At 40.2% G+C, this 21,732-nt stretch overlaps 1 protein-coding gene across 1 annotated transcript; it reads left to right on the top strand.

Annotated features, from left to right (window-relative positions):
* Positions 1-420: 420 nt before the first annotated feature.
* rmi1 (RMI1, RecQ mediated genome instability 1, homolog) lies at positions 421-14,875 on the top strand. Its single transcript, XM_080432708.1, has 10 exons — positions 421-479; positions 1,400-1,492; positions 2,074-2,160; positions 5,784-5,894; positions 7,014-7,163; positions 7,469-7,539; positions 9,079-9,202; positions 9,472-9,565; positions 10,132-10,309; positions 12,597-14,875. Exons 2-10 carry the CDS (start codon positions 1,424-1,426, stop codon positions 13,726-13,728), a joined length of 2,016 nt encoding a protein of 671 aa, XP_080288834.1. The 5' UTR covers positions 421-479; positions 1,400-1,423; the 3' UTR covers positions 13,729-14,875.
* Positions 14,876-21,732: the final 6,857 nt, after the last annotated feature.

The raw sequence follows: 21,732 nt of genomic DNA on the forward strand, positions 1-21,732 counted from the left end.
TTGAAGCGTTGCCATGTCTGCTTGTTATAAGTGAATTTGGGCTTGTTATTCTGTAAAGTTGCTTGTAAATATATATATTTTTGGGCTTGTTCTTTAAGTGTAGTTGCTTATTTGGGCTTGTTTCCTAATGTTGTTTAAAACAGTGGTTCTCAAAGATTTTCATGGCAAGGTCCACAGACCCCTCCATCTAAAAATATGTTTTTTTAGATTAATTTGAAAATATCAGATTTACAAGCTCACATCCTGTTGCATCTCGACGCGTTGTGAGCTTGTAGATCGGCTATTTTCAAATAGCCTATTATGTTTAAAGTGCTCATGTTTGGGACTTGGGTCTTTGGGGCTTGTTTTCATAGACCTGGTTGCTTATTTCTCTCGCACAATCTGGCAACACTGATAGTTTGGTTGAAACGTACACAGACGGGTTCTTTCCTTAGTTTCTTAGAAGATCTTCCTTTACCTCAAACTTGTGATCTTTAAAGGTAATCTGACGTTTACTGGTGATGAATTATTAGGCTATAGTAATGCTCTCATGTTTTACTGTAATTGCCGTTCATTACGACATAATGTTACATGGGAAAATGTCAAGTAGCATTACTTTTAGTGAAAGACTTAACTCACTGACATGAACTTTGGCGCCTTGTTTTTTTTTTGTCGTTATCCTACGTCATTCATTGATAGTGGGGCAAAAGACTACTGACTCTACCCAGTGGTGTAAAGTAACTAAGTACATGTACTCAAGTACTGTACAATTTTGACTACTTACTTAACTGGAGTATTTCTAATTTTCAATACTTTTACTCCTACGCAAATATTGTACTTTTTACTCCACTACAAGTATTTGAAAAACATAGTATTTCTACATTGTGGTATTGATACTAATACTTAGGTAAAACATGTCAGTACTTCTTCCACCACTGCCTAACGTTAGATTAAATCAGATAGCATAGAGAGGTTAAATAGAGTAGAGTAGTATATAGCTTAATTTTACACTGTGGCATCCAATCCATCAATAACAATCTATTGCTTGGGTGTCAAGCAATTAAATCTAAACAGAAGATATGCAAGAGTGCTTGGTGTGGCGTTTGATCTTGTAGCATTTGGATCAATTCTAGTGTTTATTACTTAGCAGGGGTGAATCCAAATACTTAATAACTACTTAATTGAATATAGGGATAAATATGTACAGTTGATTTGTCTTTCCCACTTTCTGGCTGCACTCCAAATTTCACAGTGTGTGTGATTAATTATAGCTATTTTATTTATGTTTATTGGACTATTAGTGCAGTGATCAATGCTAAGAAACACTGAATAACCATTTTTGCCAGAGCAGCTAGTAAGGAAGTTTGCTGGGGTTGTGCACATGCAGTAATGGCAGCAGTAACAGAAGAAACATGTTCAGGTGGAGTACATCTAGAAGCGGAGGATGGCTCCTGAGACCCAGGGAGCAGTGCGTGCTGCTCAGGCCTGGCTGAAGACCTCGTGGCATGTCCAGGTACCCAGTGGTCTAAAGTAACTAAGAAGTAGTACATGTACTCAAGTACTATACTTAAGTACAACTTTGAGGTGTTTCTTTACTTTACTGAAGTGTTTCCAATTTTCAGTGCTTTTACTTCTACTCCTCTCAGAAGCAAATATTGTACTTTTACTCCACCACAATTATTTGTAAGCTTCAGTTACTTGTTACTTTGTAGATTTTGATTATTATCGCAAAACATACATTAACCACTTCAGCCCTATATACATTTCGCCCATTAGAAAATAGCCGATCTACAAGCTCACAATGCATTGCAATGCGACGCATTGTGAGCTTGTAGATCTGCTATTTTCAAAAGATCTTTATATGTTTAATTTGATTATAACATTTAATTAGAAAACTTGTGAAATGGGACATTCTGCATAACGAGTGGACTACTTTCTACTTTTGGTACTTTAAATACATTTTGATGCAAATACTTTTGTAATTTTACTCATTTTGAATTCCGGACTTTTACTTGTAACAGAGTATTTCTTACATTGCTGTATTGATACTTTTACTTAAGTAAAACATTTGAGTATTTTTTTCCACCACTGCAGGTACCCTATGCTTGGCTGGAGGCCTGTGTGGAGTGGCTGCAGGAGGAGGGAGGCGGTCGTCTCTCACAACAACAAATCAACCAACAGGTAACAAGGATGGATGCTTCTGCAGCTTCCTACAACACAATATATGAGGCGCAGCTTGTGGAGCTAGTTCAGGCCAGGCAACTCAAGGGATTGTGCCAACCGATCAGGTGACTAGTCACATGCACTCTTCTCCTGGTCGGTGGGTTATAAGTACTGCTCTGCCTACCTGTTCATTCTGGCTGCTCTGTCCTGCTGCGCTGACGTGCCGTCGCTGCTGCTCTGCTGCAGAAATCTCTGCTGTATCTGCTGCCTTCGCTTGCCTGCGTATGCTGCTGACCATGAATAGTCTCATCCCACTGCCTCCCCGGCATCCACCGGCAGGCTCTGTTTCTAGATCCCAGTGGGGGTCTTTATTCATTCCCTGTAAATGCTATTTGGCATGTAACATTTATTAAAATGTGATGCTTACAGGGAGTGAATGGATTCAGAGCCCTGACGCCAAACTATGCTTCATATATGCGTCCTATATCTATGCTCAAGCATGCTCAATAAATATATATTCTAATCCAATCCAAGAGTTGTCTGACTGAAATGAAGTCAGGGCTGGTCCTGGAAGATATGGACAAAGTATCACAATGTTTTTCACCAAATACCACAATATCAGTATTGTGGGGCTGACTATTGGTGGCGCTTTCACAAAATATTTACACTATATGAGATTAGATATTTGATAAATACATGAATGCCTATATCATTAATAACTAAGTGGGTATTAAAGGCAAATAACAGCTACAACAGTTGGGTAAGTTGAGAACATTTCTGTAAAGCAATTTCTTTAAAACCAGTAAAAGACAAAACTTAGTGCCATATCACGATATTATGATATCCAAAAGACAATATCTAGTCTCACACCACAATATCATATCAATATATTGCCCATTGCCCTATATGAAGTAATAAGAACACATGTTCTCAAGAATTTTGTAGCTGATTATATAATCTAGAACTTGAAGAAATGTGTTAAATTTACTAATGCAGCAGAAAATTAATCAATTATTGAGGTCTTTTGGGCTAGTGTACCTCACCTTCATGTTAAAGGTGGTGTAAGTGATATAATTATTTATTGTTAAATAGCTGTATATTCCCATAGTAGTTATTGCTATAGAGTGTTTGTTCCATAACAGTGGTCTCCCTGTCAGTTCAGCTCTTTAGTAAACGGAAAATGCATTTGCAGGTTGAGATACCAGTTTCATCCAATCAGGAAGAAGTAGTACGATGAAGTCTGTAGAACTGAACTCGTATAGGATACACTCAAGATAAACATGTGAAATTGGATATGATTAAACCAAACAAAATTGCAATTGAATTGCAATTGCACAGATAGAAAATGTTTCCCACAGAGATTTCAGAAAATATTTATATACATTATTTTAAGCCTGGAACCAAGCCATCCAGGCTCCTGGTGAATCATGATCATAAAACATTTGATTATTCTGTGTCAAACAATAATTGAAAACCACCCAAAAAGAAGGGAATTTCTGTTCTGTAATAGTATATAAAATAATTAAATATTCTGATATTTCTTGACACAAAATCAAATGTTTTATGGTCATGATTCACCTGTATAGATATCTTAGTTTATCTGTCTTTCTTTTTTCCTTGCTCTCCCTGCCCCACTCCCTTCTTTTTCTTTTCTCCCCGGAAACGAACGATGGAGCTTGCACAATAAACCAATTTCACCCTCTTCTTTACACCTGTAAACCTGTGATGTGACAATAAAGATGATTCTGATTCTGGTACTCCACTACATTTCAAAGATAAATATTGTACTTTTGACTCAACTACATTTCTATGAAGGTCGTTGTTACTTATTGTTAATTTTTTAGCTTATAGCTTTGAAGTCAGCTGTAGATTCTTTTTGGCCTCACGCTGTGTTCCTCACAGGAGGAAACCACTCACAGTAAACCATAGATATCTTAAAAGCTCTCAACTGAAATGATTTTCTCGGCAGTAGGTGCTAATGGTGACGGAGGTGTGGACATTTCTACATCTTACCTGGCTGTAATCATCCTGTCGCTCAAGTTAAACATAGCACTACCTGCCTCTGCTGCTTGTGAAAGGCTTTTTAGTGCAGCTGGATTGACTCAAGAAGGGTAAAATCAATTAATACAACTTCAAAAACAGCTTCTACTGAAAAAAGTTTGAATACATTTGACCAGGCTGAGAATTCTCACCTATCAACACGGTTTCACCTAATTTGAGATGCACAGTACAGTCTAAGTAATTCCCAGCAAATTGTTTACATTGACTGCACCTATAAAACTGAGTGTGTGTGTGGGGGGATTTATTGTGAAACAATAACTGTGTTAATAAGAAGAACCAGAATAAGCTTTATTGTCACATGGCCGGTGTAAAGAAGTGGGTGAACATATTTTTCCCATACATGCTCCATCATTTGTAGTTTTCCAGGAAAGGGAAGGATAGAAATAGGAAGAACAAGGAAACAGAGATAGGAACAGGTCACAAGGAGAGTAGTCCACATAAAGGAAAATTTACTTTTGAATACTATTTTTACTCCAATAGAGCATCGCAGTTCCCGCCCCTTCCGGGTTCCACCGCAAAATACTCAATGCATTTTTCCCATTGACATTTCCAAAAATATTTATATCAATTAATTTAAGCCTAGAATCAAGCCATCCAGGGTCCTGGTGAATCATGACCATTAAACGTTTGATTCTGTGATTTGTTTTTTGTGAAAACGGCAAAACAAAGGGTATTTATTAAATATGGTATATCATATAATTAAATATAAAATAAAATAAATCACAGAAAAAAACGTTTTATGGTCATGATTCACCAGGACCCTGGATGGCTTGATTCTAGGCTTAAATTAATTGATATAAATATTTTTGGAAATGTCAATGGGAAAAATGCATTGAGTTTTTCCTTCCGGCACCAGGAAAAACCAGGAAGTGGGCGGGAACTGCGATGCTCTAATCTCCAATACTTTAACTCAAGCTAAAATCTGACAGAGCAACTTTCAGTTGTAGTCTAGGGATTTAACCAGAAGTCTCTGTACCTTGACTCAAGTGACGGTGATGTACTGTATACTTTGTCCACCACGGCCCAGGGGTCTATACTCCCTACTGTTTCCCCCCTCTACACCAAATCTCTTTGCTGAAAATAGCCAATCAAAAGCTCACAACGCTTAGCATTGCGCTTGTAGATTGGCTATTTTCAGTGACTGGATATCTATTTTCACCAAATGTGTTGAGATGCGCGGAAAAGGGCAGCGCTAAGGTTCATACGGTTAATGTCAAAAGACCATATCCTGAGCCTTTATCTTTTGTTGTAAAGAAAATACAATGTTATTGCATGTGAAACGCGTTGGACCATGGTTTGAACATTTATGACTTATTATCTTCTTGTTTGCAGGCTAAATAACCTCACAACATTTAACACATTGAGCTAATGACCATTCATAAATAAAAGGAAATTAATCCTAGAACCAGACTGGGTCATAGATTACACCAGCTATTATTATTTATACATTTAATTGAGTTAAGTACATTCTGATTAAATGTGTTGTAAAGCAGGAAAACCTATAGCAGACAGACTAGAATATGTTTGAAAGCCATAATTGCAGACAACCACCAGATATCGTGTGTGTGTACCTCCTTTAGGTGTTAGACCAGTGGCTGTTGGCAGACCTGAAGGTCTTGGGCCATGGTGTCCTTCCTGATGGACTGTCCCAGGCCCACAAGACAGAGCTCAATGGCACCTTCTGTGTCCAGGTGGGTGCATCATATCGTCGCTGTTGGACAGAAACCTTGTATGCATGTTCAAAGTCCAAACCTGTTACTTTTTAGGAAATGTAAAAATAAAATGAATACACATTTAAGGGCCGGGAAAGGCATTATCAGGAAGACTTAACCCATTAAAACTGGGAACGCATCTGTGTAACCACTTAAACCATTATTTTATACTTAAGCTATTTGAAAATCACAGATCTACAAGCTCATTGCGCGGCACAGAGTGCCGCACTATGAGCTTGTAGATCTGCTATTTTTTAAACGTGAAAATGTGTGCAAATATTTGAATATATTAATTTTTTAAAGCAAACATTTTTAACTCAAATCTTTGCTTCTGTGGGTCCCTGGAACTAAATATTTCTGAGATGGGGGTCCGTGGCCAAATACATATAATTTGGGGGGTCCTTGACATGAAAAGGTTTAAGAACCACTGATATAGCAACATAAGGATTTAGAAGACATTTGTAGAATTGGCCTCAGGTCTGAATGGGTTAAAGAAAACAATAATATGCAAAAAATGTATAATGTAAATGTTGTGTTTAAATGATGTGGTTTAAATTTAGCTTTGGATGGTTAGTAGACTATCTGGTTGGAGCTCCTAAAATAGGAATGGAAAGCTATATTTATGGGTGGCACATGAATAGATAACATACGGTAGTTATTAGAGAGATAAAAGATGTGTGGTTGCACAATAGCTTTGGGTTGTGTAGTTAGTTATCTTGCCACGATGTAACTCCAACTATTGGCTTTTTTTTAAAACCTGGAATACGTTGTTATACCTTTCAAGCAAACAAAGCAGATTCTGCCAATGTATCAAATTACAAAACCTGGTTGTGTTAAAAGTGTGACTTTGAGAACTGTTTCACCAATATAAGTCAATGAGGTAATATGAGAGTATTTCGGATAATACATTTTTAATATACCAGGCAACTATTGAAGATGTACTGTATCTCGCCAATATTTGGAGTTACGTGGTGGCAAGGTAAGCAAGGACACAACCCAAACCTCTACCAAAGTTTAAGATAAGTAATTAGATATGCAGGGGCAATCCTCAATTGCTAACTAAGTAACAATAACTAAGTATTCCCAATTATGTTTTAGGTTGACTCATTACTGGACATCAGTCAGCCAGCCTATGGTCAGCTGCAGAAATGGAGGGGCAAGGACTGTGCAAATGAAGATGTAACTGCTGTCACTCAGATCACCCAAAAGCCCTGGGAGGCCAAAACGACCCGCATGCTGCTGCTACAGGTCCGGTGCAAGCTAGCAGACAATAGAGCCCAACCAATGCCAGATTTTTGGGTCCTATCCCGATTTTGGAGACTCCATGACCGATGTTTTGACTGATATCTTGTCATAAATTTCAAAGATTTTCTAATCAATTTGAATAATTTGGGTTTGATTATACTTAATTATTCTGGCTCTCTAATGTGCTAAAAAAAAGAGTGAGTTTGCTCCAGTTATGTTGTGCATAAAGGCTGAACGCTGCTTCTCCATTTTTGGTTTTGACTCAGGGGACAGAAAGCAGACCACTGACTATTTCATCTGTTATGCAGGTGACAGATGGAGTCCAGAGCTTAGAGGCCATGGAGTACCAGCCTATCCCTGCACTCAGCACTGCACTCAGGTCTGTGAAATGGTCCCCCTTCACTCAAAAAACATGTTTTGATTACAGTTACTGTAACTCCTCCTGGAGGAATGAGATTGACTATACAGGTTGTTACATGTGAGACCTTGCCACTTGAGCGCCCTTTTTACATCCTTCCACAATATTGTTTTCTCCAGGGTGTTTGGGGAAGACTTGGCCTGTGATTGGCTGAGATGCAGGCAAGGGAGCACAATGTTTTTGCTTCACATGATAAACGATTCCATCCACCGCAGCTTACCAACTCAAACGGTGTGCACGACAACACGCGAGGCCATCGGCTGCTTGACGGGCAATCGCTCGTCTAGTGGCTCGCACGGGTGCACCTCACAAGCAGGCGGCAAGCCAATAGAGGTCACTGCCACTACCGCTGGGTTGTTTTTTGTATTGGAATCCCCATAGGCAAATCTTAGATTGCGTCATACAAGAACTGTGTTCCAAACATAAACAAAGAACAACAAATTTACTTCACAAGAACAATGTTCGTGTAACTATTAGCTGAAAAATAATTACATGCATAGATGATCAACTCCAATGTAACATTCACAACTTGGCATTTCCTGGTTTTACACCGATAAAAAGATGCACTCCGCTTGCCAGTGACAGTGATAGCCTATGTGCACTGACAGTCAGCTCAGTTGAGATTTTCCAAGTGAAACAACAAACCCCAGGAGGATTTCTGTTCCTCCCCAATACATATTTTATCCCCATTTTATTAGGCGCTTTAGACACATCTTGCGCAAGCATTAAGTGCTGTGTCACTAACGGTCATCTAATGTGATAACAGACATCACAGCGAACTTCTCCATAAAGGAGGTCAATGTGTAAATGACTAACCACTGCCTGGATATTTTTTTCCAGCAATGTTAGGGATTCCATGTGGGAAAGTGGCTTAAGATAAAGAATGCTAACAATCAATTTTTAGGCAAAGGGAAGGACATTGAGAAGAAATTACCGTATTTTCCGCACTATAAGGCGCATCTGAGTATAAGGCGCACCTTCAATAAATGTATTATTTTCATATATAGGGCGCACCGCATTATAAGGCGCATCCGCACTATAAGGCGCACTGACGGTGCGGCTTATAGTGCGGAAACCAAGGGAACCAATATTGATACATATATAAGGCGCATCGGATTATAAGGCGCATCCGCACTATAAGGCGCACTGACGGTACGTGCGCCTTATAGTGCGGAAAATACGGTACTCAAATTCAAATTAGAAATGTCAAGGTATTCATTTTAAGCTCTTAAATAAAAGTTGCCAAACTTAATAAAAGAAAGAAAAAAATAAAATATGAAGTGTTGTTGTTGTTGTTATCCTTGATAACATATTTAACATTTCATTACATTTGATATGAAATCAAAATAAAATGTATTGTAATCTGACAGTACGTTTTTTGGTTTGTTTGCTTTTTGTTTTTAGAATCTGTATACTTATATCTGCTTGATAATATTATGTTGTAATTCATATATCCGCTTAATTTGAAACAGCAATACCTCCCTTTCCTCCAACATCTAGGCCTGGAGTGAAGCTCCAGTTGAAGGGACAGATGGTGTGTCGACTGGGAATGCTGCTGCTGGGTCCAGGTAATGTGGAGGTCCTGGGAGGAGAAGTAGAGGACATGGTGGACAGGAACAGCCAGGTAAGCGGCATTTCTCTTGAAATTGAAAATGTGAAATACACACGCCCATACTGTGACAAGACAAAAAAAAGCATGCTTTAGTTTTAGAATTACTGGCACCTGCAACTCTGCATGGAGGAGTCTTGATTTATCATCTGACCATTTAAGCTCTGTGTGTTTATACTGTTCTGTATTGTTTTTCTGTTCTTATATCACCTGAGGTGAGGATAAAAACAATGTTGCTGGCTTTGGTTCTTGATCAAGAAATCCATGTGTTTTTTTCCACCCAGGGCAAGATGCTGTGCAGGGCCCTGGGTCTGCCTGAAGAAGAGCCACAGATTGCGGCAGAGGAGGCAGAGGAAATCCCAGCAGAACCAGACCAAAGTATGGCAACGCTGGCTTGTGTGGTTTTGTTGTCGCTTCACGAGTGGTTGTCATCATCAAGGATAATGATAGGGTGGACCATGTACTTCATCTAGCTGGCAGCTGTTTGATTGGGGAAGAAAGAAGGCATTGCATAGTTCTTGTTAAGACTGGATCAAACTGAATGTTCAAACTGAATGTTCTGAATTAACTGTAAGATAATTGCACACCTCCACACATGATAAATATGAACAAATCAGTTTGTTCTGTTCTAAGTTGTATCCGTGGGTTTGGTTTAAAGCAATTAAACCAAACCCAGTTGAATTTATTTAATTGTCAGTACATAATTTGGAGGGGAATTGAAATAGAAATACATAGAAAATAGAAATACAGATAATTACACACCTCCAGGCTCCGCACAACACATGATGAATATGAACAAATCAGTTTGTTCTGAGTTGTGTCCACATTGTCAAAGCAATTACAACGAATCCATTTGAATTTGATTTCATTGTCATCAGATTTTTGGGCTGGAACTATCTGCTGATCATTAAACTGACTGATGCTGTACATGGTCGGTGTTGTAGGTAACCAGGAAATGGACGACTTGGATGTAGATGACCAGGAGTTGTTGGCCAGCCTGGAAGCCCAGGAGGAGAGGGGAGGAGCTCCCAGAGGGCCTATTGTGGAAAGTGGCTATGGGACTCTCAGTGAAGCCTCCACTGTATCTTCTGTCAGGAGCCACCCTTCCACGGCCTCATCCAGGTGGGTGCTGTCGGTGCTTAATCAATGTCGGAGTTCGGCTCCGGAACCTCCCTTCTGCGTTCCATCTTTTATTTAGGCTATTTATTATTGATTCAGCTTTAGCGTTTTCCCCTCAATGTCCATTCCTGTAATGGAAAAGGACCGTGGATGAAATTAAACTGAGTTAGGTTACGTAAATCTTCACAATAACCACTTTATTATTCACTGTTAGAGAGAGGGGGGACAGTGCGTATGTCTGTGATCAGAGAGAGAGAGAGAGAGAGAGAGAGAGAGAGAGAGAGAGAGAGAGAGAGAGAGAGAGAGAGAGAGATCTCATAAATAATAGCGTTCTTTCTTCTATTGCTACGCCTATGTTAATGTATGTTCAGATTATGAAAAACATTATTTGATGTGGAAACAGTGACCCTTATGCTGTTATTTGGCCAAGCTTTCTGGGGCAATTTTTTGGTTAAATCAATTAATATTATTTCATATAAAATATAGATACAAATACGGGCATACCTTGGGGTGGGGGGGCAAGACTCACGTGTTCATGAGCTCCGGCACCTAATAATTTACAAATTAAGCACTGGGTGGGTGGTTACTGAAGTGACGCTTAACATTTACATTATAACAAAAAAAAAAATCAGTTATCACAACACAGGGTAAATTACTTATTTATTCAGTATGAAGGATTTCAATTTATTTTTGGATAAAATGTTAATGAATGTACAGTACAGCAACAGTGGACAAGAACACAGTTTGTGGATCAGAAATGTTAAATAGAAGATAACATCACTCTCCCACTCGTTGGCAAAGACGTTGCAGTGTGTGTGTGTGTGTGTGTGTGTGTGCGCGGGTGTGTGTGCGCATGCAGAGAGTGTGGAAGACACACTGCACGTCTGATGAGCCATAGCATATTATTTGTGCCTAATACTTTCATGACATGCTGGCTGAATGAATAGTATTGTTGCACTTTTGGCTTAATTAATCATGTTAATACCAGCTGCAGTGCAAAATACAGCATTAACCTACTACAGTAGACAGCTACATACATTTACATTAATGCAGAGCAAGAGAGAGTGCGAGTGAGGATTTAATGACACACTGGTACAGTAGGTTTGGGCTGTGAGGTACCTTGTCTGCAGATCTAATGTTTGGAATATCTCATGGATTAAAGTTCTCAGTCGCCACGACTCATTTCAGTCATTTGGGTTCCATAGAAGTCAGCATGTCTTCTATGGAAGCATGTCATGCATTCGTTATTTTAAGGTTATTTGAGGTGGTCAAACTAGCAATAGAATGCATGTTTAATCTTTCAGAAAATCCTAATGATCTCAGATATTTCATAAAAGCAAAGGTTATACCTCTGGCGTCTTGCATTGTGTTTTAAAATAGCCAACAAAATTACTATCCAGTTTATCGTCAATCAAACTGGTTGGCTGTATGGCTACCAAAAACATCATAATTCCACATATTGTGCCAATTGTTTATGAAACACAGCACTAGTGTGTTGAGGAGTTCCTTTCACGCAGTTTCACAAATCGCATATTAGGGGGGAAAAAATTCAGTGAGATTTTATTTGCTTTAATCCATGATTTCTAATCAATGGCAATGACATGGTAAATACACAACCAAATAGTCATTGCGCTTTAAATAATATAGATTTATGGAGGCAACGGTATAGGAAAGGGAGACTAATTGAAATGTAAAAATAACACAAAGAAGTTCTTTGTAGATCCAATTGAATTGAATGAGCTCATAAAAGTAAAATATGAAATGCTAGCATTTCTGGATGTGGCATAATGCAGGAGTATGTTTCTGTGTTCGTCTGGAAAGTGGGAGGAGGAAACGAGGACATTGTCATGTACTGCAAGCCTGCTTCAGCAATAGGGAGTCAGTCAGTCAGTCAGTCAGTCACTTACTCACTAATCTTGAGAAAGGTCTTTAGAAAAGTTTGGTTAAATTCATAACATTGTTCTTAACCCATTCAATCCGGGACACCTCTGCATCATTTTAGATTTATTTGGCTATTAAAAAATAGCAGATATACAAGCTCATAGCGCGGCACCAAGTGCCGCGTGACATTACAGCAATCCCAATTCACCAAAATGAAAAATACCAGTAAATTACTGGCTTTACGTTAAAACAATCTCAGAATTAATTCTTAAATGTAGTGCTCTTTCGCTTTACCATAAACCTATCTGGCTTATAATGACCCATAGACAGTGCTGTTAAAAACGGTTATTTCAGTTCAATATTATTGACTGTTGTCTTCCCAAAGTGAAGCTTCCTTATTCTCTTACAGAACTGGGTTGACTCAAAGCAACAGAAGTGGATCCATCCAGAGTCATCACTGGTTAAACGATCAAGGGGATTCAGCTCTTGTTACTCCCTTATCTTCTACCTCCTCGACTCGCCACAGGATGACAGATCAGGATATGGCAGATGAATATTTCCCAGATGAAGACTTCGATGACCTCCCCTTGGATGAGCTTGACAGTGTAATCTTTCAGGAAAGTGCAGACAGCATTCCACAGTCTGACAGCAGTCACAGAGGCAATAGTAATAGTAGCAGTAGTATCACAACTAATCCCAACAGCTTTGACAGTGCAACAACACCACCGACTGATCGGTTTGACAGAACATCACAACAGCAGAGGCAAAATCGTTGTGTATTACAGCTTGGCGTCGGCAACTCTAGATTTACCAAGAAAGACAAAGAAAGAGACAGTCAGAGCTTTGGTAGGGAAGCTGGAGGCCAACAAGAGGCAAAGAATTCCAAGCCCTTCTCTTTGCAGCCATCACATGGTGGCGGCCATATGGTGATTGATGATGAGGAGGATGATTTTATGGACGAGGACATGGATTCCTGCTTCCTTGATGTAAAAGAAAGTAATACAGTGCAATCTAAGTTTGAAAGTGCTCAGAATACAGCTCGGGAAATTGACCATGTTTCTACAACGGGAAGGGAAGAGAACCTTTCCACTGCTCTCACCATCACCTCACCACCGTTCAGCTATCTGTGCCTTCTCCAAGACAGGATCGCCACGCCACGTACCCAAGCCACAGAGATCCGCGTCAAGGCCTTCATCGTGACTCTCCTGGGGAAACTGACCAGTAACGGTGGTCAGTGGCAGATTTGTGTCACCATATCCGACGGCACTGGCTACTTAGACGTGGAGCTGTCGGACAAGGTTTTGGTGGGCCTGTTGGGTTTCACAGTGGCCGAGAAGGGGTCCCTGAAGCGGGACCCAGCGCGAAGAGCAGAGCTGGATGCTGGAATGAAAAGGTGCCAGGAGGGGCTGGTGGATATGTGCCGCGTTATGACAATTGTAGTTGATCCACTGGGGAGTAAAGCTGTGGTAACCAGGGCAGAGCCAGTTACTGAGAAAGACCTTCAGGCACTAGAGCAGAGGGTAAGGGACAAGAGGAAATAAAAAAGACACAATTGAGGATGAAAGTTGGAGAGTTCAGTCTAAGGGTCATACACAGGAAGATTTGAAGCAGGGTGCACATTCAGGTGTCTAGTTTGAGGGTAGTAAAGTTTAAGTTGGTGCAGTATTGTCAGCCTAAACAGATGTTGTGGAGGTGGCATTCGTGATATGGGGGTGTGTCAGCTACACTAATGACGGCCATATCTAACTTGAAAATATATGACATCCCTCTTCGTCTTTGTTTGGAGAACCATGTCAACTGGCTTGTGTTCACAGACTGATAATAATAATAATAATACAATGGATACATAAAACGCATTAAAAGTCAGTGTTCTTCTGGCGGGTTGATCCTTTTCATTCTCTTGAAATTCTGCTGCTGTGTCAAACTTCCGAACCCATCAGTTATTTCACTAATAAACATTAGTGATACTGCCCTCAAACTAAAGGCCATAATATTTTGTTGTTACAAATTTTTTTTTAGTTATTTTTTATCGGTCAGTATTGTGCCAGATTTCTGTTATTAATTTGTATTTGTCCTGTACCACTACAAATTGCCTTTGCAAAAGTACACACACGATGCAATTCTATTCTATACACCTTGAAAGTGGGAGAAGTTGTCCCATAACTCCACCACCAAGTACATGCTAGAAAAATACATTGAAATATATATTTTTTTGGTAAAAAAAAAAGAAGAAATTGAACATCTCTGTTTACATCCATTACAGTACATGAGAAGGTGAAAGGTTTGGTACTAACTGGAGGCTGGAGAGCAGCAATGGAAAAGTGCATGTGTATGTATGAGGAAAGGAGGGGGGGGGGGTTATGATGAGGATGAAAGGAAGAGAGATTTCATCCTCTGATTGTTGTAATGAATTGCTGGCCTTTGCATTCATTGAATACATCCATTGCTCGTGATTGAAAGTTGATTGAATGTCCAAGGGCAATGTGGGTCTTTAATAAACTCCCACAGAAGAGAATGAGAAAAAAAGAAGATAAAGGAGAGGCCATGAGCTTCTATTATTTCTATTCATTACAGAATTCATCTGTTTTGTCTATAATGAATATATTTTTATCATCGTACCGCAGAGATCGCATGCCACATTATAATTTTTTTGTCTTTATTGAAGTTGTAATCAAACTATTATATATAATATTGCAGAGCTTTTACATTTTTTAATCAATAAAATTTACTTGAAACAAGCACTTTCCTTTGTCTATTTGTCCCATAATGAGTCCTCTCATTGCCTGTGACACGTATCAGTTATGTATTCTAGTCATTTATAGCCCTCGTTCCCGTGGTGCGACAACAAAGCCCCACACTTCTATGTAGATAACAAGGCATTTTCTTCAAGACAGCACAGTTTTTACCCAAACCAGAAGCCAGATATGTACATGCAAGTGCATGGCCTTGGTATAGGCCTTGGCTGTCTATCTACAGTACAGTCAGTTCAGAATTCAAGTCTTCAAATATATCAAGCTATTGCAAAGAAAAATACAACTTGAACAAGCTCTTTTAGTTGAATAGAAAATATATTGTCTACTGCAAACATTCTTCTTTTGTTTAATGAAAAATGTCCAACAAATCTAAGCCAACACACCTGAGTCTTAGAATCTCAATACAGGGACAGAGACTTGCTTTACTGTAATAAAGAACAAAACAGTATTAACAAAAACTGTGTGTGTGTGTGTGTGTGTGTGTGTGTGTGTGTGTGTGTGTGTGTGTGTGTGTGTGTGTGTGTGTGTGTGTGTGTGTGTGTGTGTGTGTGTGTGTGTGTGTGTGTGTGTGTGTGTGTGTGTGTGTGTGTGTGTGTGTGTGTGTCTTGCATGCATGTGCATGTGACTCATTGCTATGCCACTGTGTGCACTTACATTCAGATGGCTGGTCTCAGCTCATTAAGGCCTAATCGGGTTGAACAGCTAAATCAGAGCCCTGCTACGCATGTAGTTATCCTGTTATGTGTTAATGAGGGTGGCTATGATGGAAGGAGGAAACGGGAGCAGGGGGTAAAAAAGGAGAGTGGCAACCCATCGGGAAGTAGAAGTGGAGTAGAGTGATAGAGATGGTGGGAGAGTAAAACAGGAAGTGTGGTAGAGGTAGTTGAAACTGGCATACTGTGACCCCAACTGCCCATATTTTTCAGTGGCAATAAAGTGGTCGTACACAAAGGAGGTGCATCTTGTCAGGGTCGTCAGGGGTCTACCTGGTGGGGTATACACTCAACTACAGAAATAAACGTGGGTGGGGCTAAAGGAGAAAAGGTTGGGACAAATGATGGAGGTCACGGTTAGGTTAATTGTTATACATCTGCAAGATATAATTGCTATCTGAATTGCTTACTTATGAATTATAAAAATGTAATATGTAAAAATATATATATTTCATGTTAGTAAAGCTTTTTTGAAGTTTGAATGGAATTACATACGAAAAAGGTTTAAGCACAATGGAGACTAACCTACCTAACCCTAACTCAATGGGAAGGACCAGTCAACGTTTGTGTTTCTTTATGGGGTTCTCCTTTATATTTTCATAAACTTGTGGTTAGGGACAAGGCCTCCTAAGCAGGGAGCAAAACGACTGCGCAAACATTTTTTACAAAGGAAAACTTTCTATTTTTTATTTAAAAAAAGTATTTTCCAAAAGGTTCAGGACATACCATGGCTCTAACATTCTCAGTTTCCTTTAAATGAACTGTATTACATTTGCATTGAGCTTCTGTGAAAAGGCTGGACTGGTCTTGTGGGGAAATTACATAATTACTCGAGACAACAACTGTTTGCCATGTATCGGCAAACAGTAAATTATTTATTTTAGAGGAGGCATGAGAAAATTGAATTCATTGAATTCAACTGTGCTAATAGCTTTCCATTTGCAATGTTATTTCCTTGATTATGTTCCTCCTCTGTTTTCGGTCTCAGTCTGGAGAGGTAGTTAGAGATAAAAGAAGCTTTTCCATTCCCCTGTGAGTTAGGATGTACCTTTCCAAATTGCAGACAGTACAAGCGAGTGTGGGAGAGGGAGACAGAGGAAGAGAATGCACATGGAGGGAGACAGCATTGTACTAATATCTGTAATGCTCACACACTACAGCTGCCGTCCACCTCTTTCGCCCTCTCATATATTGAGCTAAAAAGTACATGAGCAATCCTAACTAATATCCCACTGCTGGAGCAGCTGTAATTTTCTTTGGCCTATTAGAGCTGGTAATGAAAAATCCACTTAGGCAGCACGACCTCTTGGTCAGGCCTCCACCAAGATGAGCAAATGGGTTCCCTTCATGCTTAAAACACACACGTGTCTATGTGCGTGTGCGTGCGTGTGTGTGTGCGTGTGTGTGTGTGTTTATGCATGTGCATGGGTATACTGTATATGCGTCGCTGTCTTGAGTCTGACCGTCTGTGTGTGTCAGCGAGTGCGCTGTGGCTTGAACGTGTGAGTCATTAAAGGAATTGAAAATTATGATGGAAATTGGTTTTAGGAAGCATTAAAGTACTTCTACCCAGGTTGACTAGTTTTAGGAGATGACTGCAGTGGTCTGAACGGAAGAGACGGGACAGAGTGAAGCATGTTTGTCCAGTTCCTCTTTCCTCTTTTCCTTTTTTCCCCCCAGGAACAAGACAAGTATCGCAAGAGAAAAGACATTCAGGCAGCAATTACAGACGGAAAATTAATTTGGTTTTTGGCCTTTTATTGACGACTCAGATGTATGATGGTTAACTAGACTTAATGGAAAAGCATATTAAAGCTCAGTGAAGCTGGTCTGAAAGCATGGAGACAGACGGCTGACAGGCCCACAATACAGGCAGCCAGAATTAGTACAACACCTAACCTTGTGTCCCTGTCTGTCTGTCTGTCTGTCTGTCTGTCTGTCTGTCTGTCTGTCTGTCTGTCTGTCTGTCTGTCTCTCTCTCAATCTGTCTGTCGTTCTCCCATTCCTACCATGCTGCCCTCTCATTCTGACCCTCTTTCTCTGCCTCGATTCTCTACACAGCACTCTTCAAAATCATTACCACCCTTTGAATGCGTGCTGGATGTAGGCTACTTTAGAAAAGGGCTAAAAAAGAAAGAAAGGAAAACAAAGGAATCATAAAAGGAGGTGAATGAGCAAGTGATTTGCCTGTGACAAGGTAGAGAATAGCATGCACCCCCCTTCTACCCAACCACCACTTGTCCTTTTTTCCACGAGGAGGCAGCCTGACAAGCTAGCCATTAGGAGGGTAATTTGACAAGCAGCGTGGAGTGTGTTCACTGTGCCCTTACACCTCTTGAACATGTTGAAGCCGTATTCTGTGCCCCTGGCTAATGATGAGAGAATACTAAGGCTTCATAAGACCACCGGTGAAGGGGAAATGACTGCCTTGCCATCCGGCATCTATTGGTCTTTTCAATTAAAATGTGTTTTTGAACCCATGAACAGTTGTTGGTCAATCTCGACAGCCTTCCAGGGCACAAGAACTGAACTGCCTTGCTCTTTCATTTGTTTTGTAGCGTAATGCGACTCTTGTCATGTTTTTGTAATCATTTGGCGCTCTCTGCCCAGATTTTTTGATGACGCCATCAGCATTAAGAGCGTCATTAGACCATCAATGTATTAGTGTGCACACCTGTGCGTTTGTTCATGTTTGTTGGTTAGTACCTTTAATTCACAAGGCAGGATATGAAATGAAAGGTCATCAGGAAGCTGTACGGGAAATGAGCACCCCAGAAGAAATTAATAATAAGTGTGTGTGTGTGTGTGTGTGTGTGTGTGTGTGTGTGTGTGTGTGTGTGTGTGTGTGTACTGTAATGCTTGTGAATCAAAGACTTACCTTCAAAGATTTCAGCCTGAACATTTGTGAGAGATTGTGTATAGTGCGTGTCTGCCTGTTTTTGTGTTTGCGTGAAAAGGTCATGTAAAGGTTGAACTGACAAGCCTCATCATTGTCAATCAAGATGACTCCTCATCTCCGAGTGCCTACACACACACACACACACACACACACACACACACACACACACACACACACACACACACACACACACACACACACACACACACACACACACTGATAGTCTGCTTGGCAGCTATAGTTGTTGCTGTAGTGATCAGGTGATCAGGAGCGGAGGAGTAAACCTCTAGACAGTCGCTTGTCTTGTAAACAGTATTCACTGCTGAAGGCTATCAGCATTCATCCACTAATCCCAGTCCACCATGCAGTCTGTTTCTATTGTATTCTAGTACTTCCTACTGTACTCTACTGTACTCTATTTTCACTAGCACAGTGATATTTTTCACTCTCCTCCAATATCTTGATCCTCATTTACCGTCTCCCCATGATATTATTCCATATGCCAATCTCTCTCTCTCTCTCTCTCTCTCTCTCTCTCTCTCTCTCTCTCTCTCCCCTATTTAGTTATTTGTCATTTATTTGTTGTTATTTTATTTCAGCAACAGGAAACCCAAGGCCAGAGAGGGTGAAGACATGTGAAACAACTTAAGTCTGATTTATTGTTCATTGTGCAACAGCTTAGATCGGCTATTTTTAGCACACAACGACAACGTCGTACGACGGCCGAGGGCATAAATTAGGCATTAGATGGGGATTGGATTCAAACCCTGGTCCATCCATGCACAAACTGGCTGTGCCACAGAAACCTATTCAGGCCCTTTTAGTAAGGCTTTGGTGAAGGATGTGTCTTGGCACAGACAGGTCATTTAATGCTGCACTCTGTTTGGTCTATGGTGGATGCTGTATAAATTAGATGAACTAAAAACTAAACAAAAATACCCCCTTTACTTCCTTTTTGGAGCTACTTATTTGGTGCATATTGTAGATAGATCCATTTCTCTCAAGAGAGGTACATTATTCCTAAAATTCTATATCCTCTTCCCAATAGTTTTTTCAATAATAGTAATAGGCCTATTTTTTGTAAATAAGTTATACATAGTATTCATTGCTATAGAGTGTTTGTTCCTGTACAAGGGTCTCCCCCTCTCTCTAGTTGTTTAGTAAACAGAAAATAGATTTTCAGGTCGGGATACCAATTTTATCCAATCAGGAGAGAGAACTCCACAAACATAATTTATCAGCTTTCCGTAGTGTTCCAGTTAAACAAATTATAATTGAACTTTACGAATTGCCGGTGCGCTAAAATCTCACAAAATAAACTCCATTGCAACAGCCGATTGACATTTTCCCCATGGTTATGTGTGGTTAGTTTTCAGTTGTTAGCACACATAATTAAGGCAGATTGGTTGTGCCCCTGTGTCGTTCACTGCAAATAGCAGATCTACAAGCTCACAGTGCCAGTGCAATGCGTTGTTAGCCTGTAGATCGGCTATTTTCAGTGCATGACACGATGTGCTGTATAAATCAGGCAAGAGGCTGCTGGGTACATTGTGTTTGCACTCACTGCCCAAGCAGAGCGTGCCACTAGAGCGCTCTCCTCTCATCACACGCACGCACGCACGCACGCACGCACGCACGCACGCACGCACGCACGCACGCACGCACGCACGCACGCACGCACGCACGCACGCACGCACGCACGCACGCACGCACGCACGCACGCACGCACACAGCCACCCTGTAAACAATATACAATGCTTATGCAAGGGCCAGGTTATGTTGCCTGCAGAGACAAAATTATACCAATATTATAATCAGAATTTGCATCTCCTTTATGCACACACACACACACACACACACACACACACACACACACACACACACACACACACACACACACACACACACACACACACACACACACACACACGCACACACTCGTGAGAAACAGCCCTGATTGTCTGTGGGGACTTTATCAAGTCTTCTTATTAATACGGTCTATCAGAAATTGCCCAGCTGGCTGCAAACTGTGTGGGTTATGCATTAGGATGCATTATCACACCCATGCCAATGTCTTGCAGAATGGCCATGTTTGTTTCTCTACTCCCTATGAACTACTCCTGGCAAATTGTGTTTTATTGAAAGACCAGTGACGCTTTTAAATAACATTAATAACAAATCATCTCTCTTGTTGACTGTTGATTGAGATTTAACAGGAAAACATGCAACAGAAAAAGAAAATTAACCTGACTGCCTGAGTCAGGTTAATTAATTTTTTCTGTTGCATGTTTTTCTCTTAAACCGATTGCTAACAAAGAAAATTTATGGAAAAATAGGTAAGCTGCAGGGACCCGCTTGCATCAGTATTTAAATGAATGATAGCTACTGCATATGCACTGTCATTTTTGTATGTTGTTATCTGTGTTTTTGTACTGCAGCTTTTACTAAGTCCTTCCTTGAATCCAAGACACATTTATCCTATGGGAGACAAATAAAGTGAACCTTGACCTTGACCTTGATGGATCTCTTAACCACTTAAGCCCTATATACTTCTTTGTACGACAAATAGAGAAAATAGGGAAAATCTACAGTACAAGCTCACAACATCATGTCATGGTACCATGGTTCAATCTCAATTAAAGCATGCCTGGACCAATGAGGGGAACAGAGGAGAGGGGGGAGGGATTAATGCCCTTCTCCTGAATTGTTGGTGGTTTTCAGCTGTTCAATGTTTACTGTGCTCTACATAGATTCTAGAGGCACCAGACCTTTTTTTTTAATTATTAGTATTATTTATTTATTTTTAACATTTGAAGCTCTTCTTGAAACAGCGTTTGGCTAAAAACTAAAATTGATTATTATTGTGATCTCATTAAGAGGGATGGTCACAATGTGAATGGTTAGTTAGTTGTCAAATCTTGGCTACCGTTCTGGATTTGATTTGATTTTATACGCAGAGGACAGTAGGCTAATCTTCCACCTCAAAACGATGCCCTGACTCGTCGCTGTGCTCGCTTTCACATTCAATTTACATTGCCTTCGTGAGAAATGACCTAGTCTGCCTTCGTTGCCATAGCAGCGTGATGTTTAATTTCAAACCACAACCGCTTTGGCGAGAAACTTTTGGGGAAAAACAAAAGTCAGATTGACTGGAGAATGGCTTCAAAGCCAAAAAGTGAA

This window comes from Gymnoscopelus braueri (genome assembly GCF_963280865.1).
Source record: "Gymnoscopelus braueri genome assembly, chromosome: 7".
Taxonomy (NCBI): Eukaryota; Metazoa; Chordata; class Actinopteri; order Myctophiformes; family Myctophidae; genus Gymnoscopelus; species Gymnoscopelus braueri.